The sequence below is a fragment of the Vulpes vulpes genome, chromosome 2, assembly GCF_048418805.1.
Source record: "Vulpes vulpes isolate BD-2025 chromosome 2, VulVul3, whole genome shotgun sequence".
Lineage (NCBI taxonomy): Eukaryota > Metazoa > Chordata > Mammalia > Carnivora > Canidae > Vulpes > Vulpes vulpes.
The window spans coordinates 23,677,131-23,688,462 of NC_132781.1; the positions used below are offsets into that span (position 1 = coordinate 23,677,131).

The window sequence follows — 11,332 nt, forward strand, 5'->3', positions numbered from 1 at the left end:
TAAGGTCATGTTTTTTCAGGGCAGCCCACATTGGGTTGATGAAAGTAATAGTACAAGCCACGCTTGCTGCTGGTACAGAGTGATTTCTCTTGTCATACCTCAGATCACCCTGGACAGTCAAGCAGGTAAAGTCCCACAGCCTCCTCCTAACAACCCAGTGAGAGCTCAGGAACAAGGAGGGGCGAGGTTGCTTCGCTCTAAACAGGTTCATATTCTAGTGTGTTTGCCCTACTACCAATGGGGGGCTGGAAAGAAGAGTCCTCATCTCCAAGAGGTGCTAGAAATCAGGGAACAAAGTCTTACAGATGGATTTCCCAAATGCATGACCTCCTCTGTTGGCCTCTGCCTCCTCCGCTTCCTGAGACCACACCAGGATGCAATTGATAATTAAGAACACAATCCAAAGGCTGAAGGATGATTTCTTTGGACTTACATTCTTCTATGAAATACAAATGCTGATTAGGTGAGTCAGTATGTGAGAAAAGACTTTGAATCTTCAATGAACATGCATTATTTTTCCCAAGTCTGGATTTATTGGAAGCCACAAAATTCACAGTTCAGCCCATCTTCCAATTCTGCTCTCTGAAGGCTGGTCTACTTCTAGCCTAAGCTGGGGAGAAGTACATAACCCACCACAGTGTGTCCAATACCCTGATAGTGTTTTATTTCAAACTCTGATCCCTGCCTATAATTAAAAAGAAAATTCTGCCAGTTTGCTCCTGATGGTCTCTGCTACAGGAAAAATAGGTATCTGAAACATACTTTTGTTGAGACTCAAAAGCTAGATATACAATTTAAATAGAAAGAAGTGGGCTTATGGCTGTATGTATTAGCCAGCCACCCACCTGGACCCAGCCATCAGCCATGGTTGCGGAGGAGACAGCTGGAAACACCCAAGCAGGAGAGGAAAGGTCAAACATAGATGCTTCTACAGCATGATGGAGAGATGACTGACTTCACAGCTTCCAGACTCCAGAGCATCCAGCCACCTCATCACCATGCTTCACATCCGAGGAGTCATTTATGCCACCAGGATAGCTAAAGTTTATGGGCCTCTCCTTGTGGCTCTTCATAGTCTTCCCAGGGTTTCAGCTGGGGCCCAGGGATCATCACCGTCTGAAAGAGCAGGAAGCTGAGTTAGCTACCATCCAAGCCTATGACTTACCCAGAAGATTCACCCTCACCTCTCCTCCATGGATGATGCCCCTTCCCTGCTGCTGCATCACCCCCTCTCTCCACAAGGTGGAGCACAACAGGAGTGGCTTAAGATTGCACAAGCACTCCCCTAGCTGTCTTGAATCTAGTCTTACCTTAAGGATGGGCTGCTTATGGGGTGCCCATGGAGGGGTGATCTTGCCATGCATTCTCCAGCTCCCATAGGGATTTACCAGGTGCTTTTCAAACACAACATACTCCAGGACATCCCTCGGCACATCTTCCTGTCCATACATTAGCCGGCCAAACCGGTCATAGATGGCCAGAGTCTGCCAGGATGAAAGCAAATCTGGCCTGTTAGTACTCAGAGTTGGTTTTCTTGTTTTGCTTTTATTTTTATTATTTTTTAATGCCATACAACCATTTTAAAACAACATACTAAGAATTTCTAGTGGTTAGAAAAAAAATCAATTCAGAATTCTGAATCTAGACTAATTAAATGATCGACTACTGACACTTTACTCTTGGAGGGTTTTTGACTCAGGATGAGGAGGTGGGGGAGGGAGGATCAGGAAGGGTGGAAGAGAGTATCCTCACATCGGTCTCAGGAGAGTTAACATCTAGCAGTGAGAAGGGCAAGCTAACCAAGCAAGGAAGACCATGGTGAACCTTTCCTTAAGAGCCCACAGTCTTGGGAAGCTGTACCCATGACTCCAGAGATAGACACCCAACCTGAGAGTGAAGAAAAGCTAGGAGGAAAACAGAATGGGTCGTCTACCTGTCGGGTGTGCATGCGGACAGTGACCTGGCCGTATATGTTGCCCTGGTTCAGCAGATTCGAACAGCGAACCTGAACCACCTGGGGTGGCTCTAAAGATTCTACGAAGCTCCAGCGGACCGTCTTATACTTGATGTCCCAGACCATGTCCTGAGGGTAGAGGAGAACAAAGTCAGTTGGAGTTTTCCTTTCCTTTAGGAAAGCTGTGCTTCCTTCCACACCTGTTCTCACTTCCAGCGCTACTACAACTGTCATGCAACATTTCCCACCAAACACTTTCTTGTGCCTGTTTCTTCTCTCCTCCCCAAGCTTTGACCAAGCTATTGCTTAAGCCCACTTTGAAATGACCCTTTTCATCCAAATCAACAACTCAAGACCTACCTTCTTGAGGAACCTTCTCCAAATCAGTGAAAGCCACACTCCAAACTGCCAGTTTATCTAATATGCCATTACTCCCCTTACACTTAAAAAAATTTTTTTTTTCTTTTACAGATTTGATTTTTAAGTACCCTCTACACCCAACATGGAGCTCGAACTTACAACCCCGAGATCAAGAGCTGCATGCTCTACTGAGCCGGCTGGGCACCCCTCCCTTACATTTTTATAACCTGCTAGTCGTTTATAACCTGCATTTCTGTTGACTGCATATACGTTTGTTTTATCCTCCCTATGGCTGCTAGTACTGAAGAATGGGATTTTACAGGGATCTAACGGCTAACCTGCAAGGACCAGATGAGATACATATGATTCTAGGGAGATGAGCTGAACTGACAGAAATTTATTCTTGAACCATAAGTCCCAATATCAGGAAGTCTCCCCAAGTACCCAGCACCCTGGTTAACACACGTGAACACCTGCTAAGTCCTTTCTTACACTGGAGGTGCACACAGGGCACCCTGACTTCAGCCTCCATACCCCAAGGACTCAGTACGGCTTGCTGTGGAACTTCCTCCTTCCTCGGCTGCATGGCCCTTACCAAAGCCCAAGTCAAGTCAGTATCATTTAGCCAAAACCAATGGAACCACAGCTTTTGCCTTGAACTTCCTGCATTTGCGAAACTGATCCTTCTTAGGAAACCAGAGGTGATGTCTAGAATCGGCCCCATTCAGGCCTCCAACAGTCCTAAGGAGGTTAGGACCTACCGGAAAACAGTTTTCAGTTACCAAGGTATGAAGCCGGTCATGGTCTGAGCTAAAAAAGAAAAAGATATATATCACTGGCTCTTGCTTTAGGGTTTCCCTGATGGAAGATGAAAATGGCCCTCAGAATGAACAACAATTCCTTTTTACAAACATTTTCTACATGCCTACAATAAGCCAGGTAATATGCTAAGTCCTGAGTACACAAAGATGAACATGATAAAAGACCCTGAGATCTAATTCCAGAGTAAAGTTATGGTCGCTTGTCAGGAGCAGAAATAAATTTCTCAGAAATTACCATACATCCTTAAGAAGGGCAAGAGACCTTCACGAATCCATCACAAAAGATCAAAAGCTCATCTTATCTCCTCTTACCTCAGACATATCATCATTAGCAACTGGATTGTGGATTGGCCTTGCACTTAACACCTTTTTTTTTTTTTTTAAATAATCTCAACCTCAATGTGGGGCTCAAACTCACAACCCTGAATATCAAGAGTCACATGCTCCACTGACTGAGCCAGCCAGGCACCTCACATCTTACACTCCTATCTGTGAACCTAGCTAAAAGATAAGCAGCCAGCTTTTCTGGTTCTTTCCTTCCACTTCCTACCACCCCTACTGCCCCCTCAATCTTTGCTGCTATCAGAGTGACCTGGTCATGCTGATTCTATGCAGTAACAGTAAGAAAACAGACAGCAAACCCCAGCTCTTGGACATACAGGATTTTAGAAGGTTCCTGAGGGGCTTCAAATAAACCTAAGATCATGCATGAATTAGTGTCTTTCAGATACACATTCATGACTCTTCCCTACAGTTTAATACCTCCTGACAAGTCTTTTGTTTGTTTGTTTTGCTTTTTTAAAAAGATTCTATTTATTCATGAGAGTCACACAGCGAGCGAGAGAGAGAGAGAGAGAGAGAGAGAGAGAGAGAGGCAGAGACACAGGCAGAGGGAGAAGCAGGCTCCATGCAGAAAGCCCAACGTGGTACTCGATCCTGGGACTCTGGGATCATGCTCTGAGCCAAAGGCAGACCTCAACCACTGTGCCACCCAGGTGTCCCAAGTTTAAATCTTTGTTCCTTCAAACAATCTTGTCTCTAATCCCAGAGTAGGTAGGAATTAGTTCTGTCCATGTGCTTCCCTTGCACCTCTGCTCCTAACAGAAGAGATTCCAAGTCATTTCCCCCACTGTAGCTCTAGACTAGACTAACCTGAGTGGTGGTGACAGCTACCACAACCACCTGGCCTGGCACCTCTCAATGAACACTTCCTCTTCACTATCCTGGCCTAGAGATCTTCAATAGCAATAAATTTCCTTGTCTAGGAGTTCACTTACAATTTACAATAAAAATTACACTTAAAAATAAAAGGAAGACATCCATTTCTGGCAACACAATGGACTGAGCTCATGTGAAACTACTCCTGATATAAACATTTAGAAATGTTGGACAGAATATACACGGACACACATACATTTTTAAAGGCTCTAGCCTAGCCCACAAGAAAGGTAAATTTCCTAGATGCCAAAAGGAAAGAGAACTAAAGCCAGAATGGAAAGAATAAAACCTGACATCAAGACAACATATGGGATGACTAAAGGGATCTAGAAATAGGATCTGATGGCTAGGAACAGATTCTTCCTAAATTCTTGAACCCTCAAAGAACAGGGAGTTGGCACTGAGATCCTTCCACAAAGCTCTGACCCTCAAGAATCCTGCACTTGCAGCAAACGGAGACTACAAAAATAGCTGAGAGATAAAGTTTCTCTGTATCTAAGGGGAGACTAAAAAAATTAAAGTCCTAAACCAACATCATACTCAGATGTGGACACAGAATTTATGATACCTGTATGATTTAAGAATTCCTAAGATACAAAATTAACTTTAAAAACTGAACCTGGGGCAGCCCGGGTGGCTCAGCAGTTTAGCACTGCCTTCAGCCCAGGGTGTGATCCTGGAGATCCAGGATTGAGTCCCACGTCCGGCTCTCTGCGTGGAGCCTACTTCTCCCTCTGCCTGTGTCTCTGCCCACCCACCCCCCGCCCCCCGTGTCTCTCATGAATAAATAAAATCTCTAAACAAAAAAAATAATAATAATAAAAATAAAAACTGAACCTGGGGTGCCTGACTCACACACACACCTAGACCTATTTAGGTCACTCTAAAACTCTTAACCAAAGAGGGGAAAAGTCTGTGCCTAGAGTAACAGCTACTGAAAACAATGGGTTTAAGATAAAATTCACTTACTTGTTTAGACAAAGGTGAGCTTCAATAAAAATATCCTTAGCTTTTTCGGGGAAGTCCTTTATTTTAAAATTAGGATCATGTTCTCTTATCTTCCGGATTCTGTAAAATTAAGTATGAGAATCTTCTTTTTTTTCGTTTTTTAAAGTAATCTTTATGCCCAACACAGGGCTTGAACTCACGACCCCCAAGATCAAAAGTCATATGCTCTACTAACTAAGCCAACCAGGTGCCCCAAGAATCATTTCTAAACACTTTACACAATATCTTTAACTTGAAGCTTGCATTAACTGTCCTTCAAGTCTGTCCTTGTATTCAATAATTATTTTCTGAATGTGCCAAGTCCTGTAAATTCAACCTTCTAACTCACATTTAATCATTCTAAAAAAAAGACAAAAGCTTCTCATTCTGCCAATTTCAGAATTTTGGCATTGAAGAAAACATCCTTTCAGCACTAAGAAAGAAAATACAGGTTTTACACAAAAGCTCAAAACTCAGAATGATATCAGGCTTCTAACTAGAAACACTAAAAGTTAGTTGCTATTAATTGAGGAAATTATTTTTAGCTCAGAATTCTACACCTGGGCAAATTATAAATGAAGTAGGAGAGTGAAAGAGTTTTTCTTAGACTCAACTGCTGAGCCACCCAGGCGTCCCAATCTGACACCTTCTTTACATTCTTTCCACTCAGAGCCTTGCTTGTGCTGTTTTGTCTCCCTAGAATGCTATTCCTCACCCCTCTACTTAGCTAACTGCAAGCAATCTTTTAGGTCCTAGCTTTAAATGTCATTTCCTCAGGGAAGCTTTCCCTGAACTCCCAGACCAAGTTATCTTTCCCTATCATGTGATCCCATAACACTCATACTTCACCACACCTGTAATTATGTAATTGTGTGCAATCGGTATTTAATGGCTGTTTTCCTCTCCTAAATGATAACTCCATGATAAAACCACATGTGTTTTATTCATCATCATCATGGACCCTACCACCAAAGAGCTCACAGTCCCAGAGAGAAATATATGAGAGGTAATCATCGCAGTACATTACCAGAAATAGTTAAGTGTACAGTTACAATTACAGTAAAGGCAGCTCCAAAAAGAGTCAGGGAAGGCTTAAAAGCAGACATGATGCCCAACTGGTTCTTGAGAAATGAGGTGGAGTTATCAAGAAGGAGGAAAAAGACATTTTCAGGCAAAGGAAAGAATGTACAAAGACACAGAGTCATAGCACAATACTGTCAAGGAACTGGCAATTACTTTGGAAATATTGAAGTTTAGGATGAGAAAAAATGGAATAAGATGACAACAGTGGAAGGAAGAACCAGGTTTACAAAAAGCTGTGAATACTAAAGTTTGGATTTTATTCTTTAGGTAATAACTTATTTTTTTAAAGAATTCATTCATTCATTCATTCATTTATTTATTGGAGATCCCTGGGTGGCTCAGCGGTTTCTTTGGCCCAGGGTGCAATCCTGGAGTCCCGGGATCGAGTCCCACATCAGGCTCTCGGCATGGAGCCTGCTTCTCTCTCCTCCTGTGTCTCTGCCTCTCTCTCTCTCTCTCTCTCTCTCTCTCTATGTCTATCATGAATAAATAAATAAAGCTTAAAAAAAATAAAGATTTTATTTATCTATTTGACAGAGAGAGAGGGAGAGAGGGATCACAAGCAGGGGGAGCAGCAGGCAGAGGGAGAGGGAGAAGCAGGCTCCCCGCTAAGCTGGGGGCCCGATGTAGAGCTCAATCCCAGGACCTCAGGATCATGACCCCAGCCAAAGGCAGACACTTAAGTGACTGAGCCACTCAGGTGCCCCATATTCTTCAGGTTATAGGGAGTCACAAAAGAGGTTTAACGGAAAGGTAATATGTTAAAATCTGTAATTAGAGAAATGAGTTATGGCTACATGAATAATTAATATGCAGAAACATACTGAGTCATTATAAACAACTCGAAGAACCTTTGAGTGATAAATACTAAATGTTTCCATCCTTTCAACTAAAAGAGAGACGAGGAAGGTTTTGGTTTTTGCTCCTTAGTTACGACCTAATTAGCTCCATAGAACAGGTCTTTTTTACTCTTCTTGGCTTTTTATTCTCTGTAGTTCAAACTCTAAGGTTCTTCCTATATAAATATGCTTATTATTTTAAATTTTAAAATATGTGATCAAAAAATGTTCTACAAACTTCTAAGTCGCCTCCCTGATATGACAAAAAATACCAATGAAGGCTGATATGCTGAAAATCAAAATGCCCATATTCTTCTACACTGACTAATCTCAATTATAGAGACAAATATACTGTCAAGTTATCAAGGGACTTATGTCCAACCCAATTCACCTAAGATGGCCTCTGGAATAAAATAGCAACAAGAAATTTTTATTTTAATATCAATTCCCAGTTGTCTCAGACACCTACGACAATTGTGATGCCACCTTCTTCTTCAGTTGTTCACTTCTCTGTGCCAGTCCTTCCTTTGCAAGAGATGACAAGCGAGCATCACCCTCTGGAGGAACATAGGCATCAAAGATACCAGCTGTAATGAAAGAAGAAAACAAGAAAGCATTGAACGACTGAGAAAAAGTCATCTTGAGGTCATATGAAATTGAGATGTATCCTGGATATAAAGTAGACTTCCACATAGAGGGAACTGTTTTACATTAGAAAAAACAGAATAAGGTAATTTAAGTCTTCTCTCAGAGCCTTAATTTCTTGTACAAAATGCAGAAATTTCACCCTTGCCTTCTAGGAACAGGTGTGAACACAAAATCAAAGATGACCTCATGGGGCATCTGGGTGGCTCTGGTCTCAGGGTCCTGGGATCTAGCACCAGCTGGGCTCCTTGCTCAGTGGGGAGTCTGCTTCTCTGTCTCCCCCCCGTCCCTCCCCCACCTGTCCCTCCCCCACCACCTGTGCTAGTGCCTTCGCATGCTCCTTGTCTCTCAAATAAATAAATCTTTAAAAAAATACGATGTACATAAAGTAAATCATCATTGGGGCTGAGTTAGTTAAATACAGTCAATCACAGCCCAAATCACTCCATTTCCAGAATATCTGTGACAGAAGGAGATTTGGTCAGGGTCTCAGAAATACCATGCCTCACCTGTACAGGCCAGATGTAGTGGACGCTCCAAACATTCTGGAGGAATGACCAGTCCTGCTTTCCGGGCATATTCCTTAAACTCCTTTTCTGATTTGTATTTGGGTTTATAAGTAGGAGGTGTGAAACGTTTTTTAGTTCTCACTGGAACTACAACTGTGGACTGAGTCACCAGGACAGGCTGTAAGACAGGAAAAGGTTAGGATAAAGGTAATCTGGAAAGAAATCTATCCTGAACAAACTCTAAGCAAAGATAGAAAGGGCACATCCAAAGAACGGCTTAGGAACAATTATAAAGCCACATATCAGGAGGGAAATACTCACAGGTGTCTTAACTAGAAGCCCCTAAGCAGCCTTCACTAACACCACTCAACATTTACTAAAGGCTTTCCTTTGGTACGTTCCATAGTACACGGCTATGCCAAGTCCCAAGAATGCAGAGCTGATTAAAGAAAGGCTTCTGCTTTCACAGAACCTTCAGTCCCATGGGGAACTTAAACATCAACCTGACCCTGAAAAGAGCGATATGCTATTATTAAAGCATAAGAAAGGTCCTCTTCTCGTATCTCCCTTATATTTACTCGGATTACATCCTGCTCATTCTTTTGGGAATCTAACTGTAAACTTTGTCATTCTGGCTCCCAAATGATCAATAACGTCTTTAAAGGCCAGTTCTCTTTTCTCTCCGACCGTGAGTTTTGCTCGGCCAGGTACAGTGACAATATGAGACTCCCTCTTGTCCAGCTACTGCTCAATGTAGAGCTTGTTTAAGAACCAAGGGGAAGCGAGCCCAGACTCCAAACCATGACTCCCCGCCAGACAGATCCAGAGCAAACTGGAGAGACTTCATCCTCGAGAACTTGCTCTCCTCGTGGCCTTTACGGGGCTCTCCACACACCACCCCTTAGCTTAGTAGCTGGGTCCCGTCAACCTCAAACTCTTCCGTAACTGGTGATGATTTGTACCGTCCAAGCCCACCAAAGACAATTGCAAAGCAGGTATTCCCCTCCACTCTGCGGTCCTCCTCCAGCGCCTGGAGTCCTACCCACGCGGTCCCTACCCACCTGCCGAGACCACCATCCTAAGGCTTTGGATAAACAATACAAACTCCGCGGTGTGGGGGCTGCCATTTTGTTCCCGCAAAGGCCGCTGGGATGGGGACTAGGAGTTAAGAACCAGGGGCAAGGAGAGAGGGCGCATAGGGTGGAGCTAACTCGGGTGTGGAATTTTCCAGGGCGCGCGCCCTCCGCCGAAGTGTGAGCGACGCGAACGCGCACGTGCGCGCTGTGGTGGTGGGAGAGGGGGAGTAGAGAACGGGTTGCGCGCGTGCGCACTAAGAGGCGTTGGGGGTGGGGTGGGGCGCTCGGCGGTCACGAGCCGGAGAGCTTAGGAGCCCGAGCTGCGCCTGCGCCTGCGCTCGAGGCCTTCTGGCCGCAAGGAGTTGCTGCATTCCTTTAAGATTGGGATGTTGCTGCACCTTGCTTGCACTCCCTAAAGAATGAAAAGGTATTGCCCTTCGGAGACAAGTGTTTTTCCCCAGTGCCTACTTTGATCACAGAAAGAACGAAAATGACTAGTTTCTGAGTCTGTATCTGACCTCAGTATGCTGTGTAACATTAAACAGCGGTACTTTTCGCAATCTGAACCCTGTGAAGAAAATTCTTACTGTCGAAGAGATTAATGCCTACTATGTTCATTGAACAAACATAATGACCACTGTGTTTTTGAAGCAAAAGACACATGGACTGTGGAAAACACTTCTTGTTTGTCCTTTTGGGAAAGAGGCACAGGTTTAATTATAACAAGTAATAGTTTATTTTAAAATGTTTACCAGGGGCCCCCTAGGTGGCTCAGTGGGTTAAAGGTCTGCCTTTGTCTCAGGTCATGATGTTAGGGTCCTGGGGCTCAGCCCCACTCCAGGCTCCCTGCTGGGTGAGGAGTCTGCTCCCTCTCTCTCTGCTGTTTCTCCCACTTGTGCTCTCTCATTCTCTCTCTCAGATAAATAAAATCTTTAAAAAAAAATATTTTCCAGGGATCCCTGGGTGGCTCAGCAGGTTTAGCACCTGCCTTTGACCCAGGGCGTGATCCTAGAGTCCTAGGATCAAGTCCCACATCAGGCTCCCTGCATGGAGCCTGCTTCTCCCTCTGCCTATGTCTCTGCCTCTCTGTGTGTGTGTCTCTAATGAATAAATAAATAAAATCTTTAAAAAAAAAATGTTTTCCAGGTGCCGGGCATCTTCTAAGCATTTGCCGTGTATTAATTCAATCACTCTTCACCACAAACAAGAGTAATACTCTCCTTTTATGTGTGAAGTTGGATCACAGAGAAATTAAGCATGTAATTCATTTAAGGTCACAGGGCTATTAACTGCCAGAACTGGGATTCAAATCCAAGCAGAGTGAATCCAGAAACCGTGCTCTAATTACAATGCCCTACTGCTTCACATTCAGTTGTTAAAGGATTTATGATGTTGGGATCATCCTGGAAAATCCAATGCTGTAATCGATGCTGAACGGCAAAAACCTTCCACACTTACCTGTAGGTTCTTATCTTATTTTGCCAATTAGCGTTTATTGAGCACTTACCTATGGTATTTTGCAATGAGTTAAGAGCTCATGGTACGCACATACAAGAGTTTACAGGCTGAAATAGGACTGTCATGAAAGTCCAGATAAAATGCTACAGATTATCAAAGGAGAGAAACTACTTTTGGGTTTCCGGATCACCTGTATTGCCTTAAATCTTAGCTCCTTGATTATACTGTAAATTATTCAAGGGTAAGATTGTCTCCACAATTCTAGTCACAGCATTGAACCTGTAGCATGACACATTAATAATGACATGAAATTAGGTGCTATATGGGGGCGCCTGGGTGACTAAGGTCATGATCTCAGCATCCTGGGAGGGAGCCCTGTGTG

General features: G+C 43.5%; 1 protein-coding gene across 1 annotated transcript; it reads right to left on the reverse strand.

Annotated features, from left to right (window-relative positions):
• Window positions 1-510: 510 nt before the first annotated feature.
• Window positions 511-9,762, reverse strand: MRPL45 (mitochondrial ribosomal protein L45). The gene is made up of 8 exons (XM_025995807.2): window positions 9,478-9,762; window positions 8,417-8,594; window positions 7,732-7,849; window positions 5,323-5,421; window positions 3,076-3,124; window positions 1,934-2,083; window positions 1,311-1,484; window positions 511-1,116 (listed from the first exon to the last, which is right to left on the reverse strand). The coding sequence occupies exons 1-8, from the start codon at window positions 9,541-9,543 to the stop codon at window positions 1,039-1,041; spliced, it is 912 nt and encodes a 303-aa protein (XP_025851592.2). The 5' UTR covers window positions 9,544-9,762; the 3' UTR covers window positions 511-1,038.
• Window positions 9,763-11,332: the final 1,570 nt, after the last annotated feature.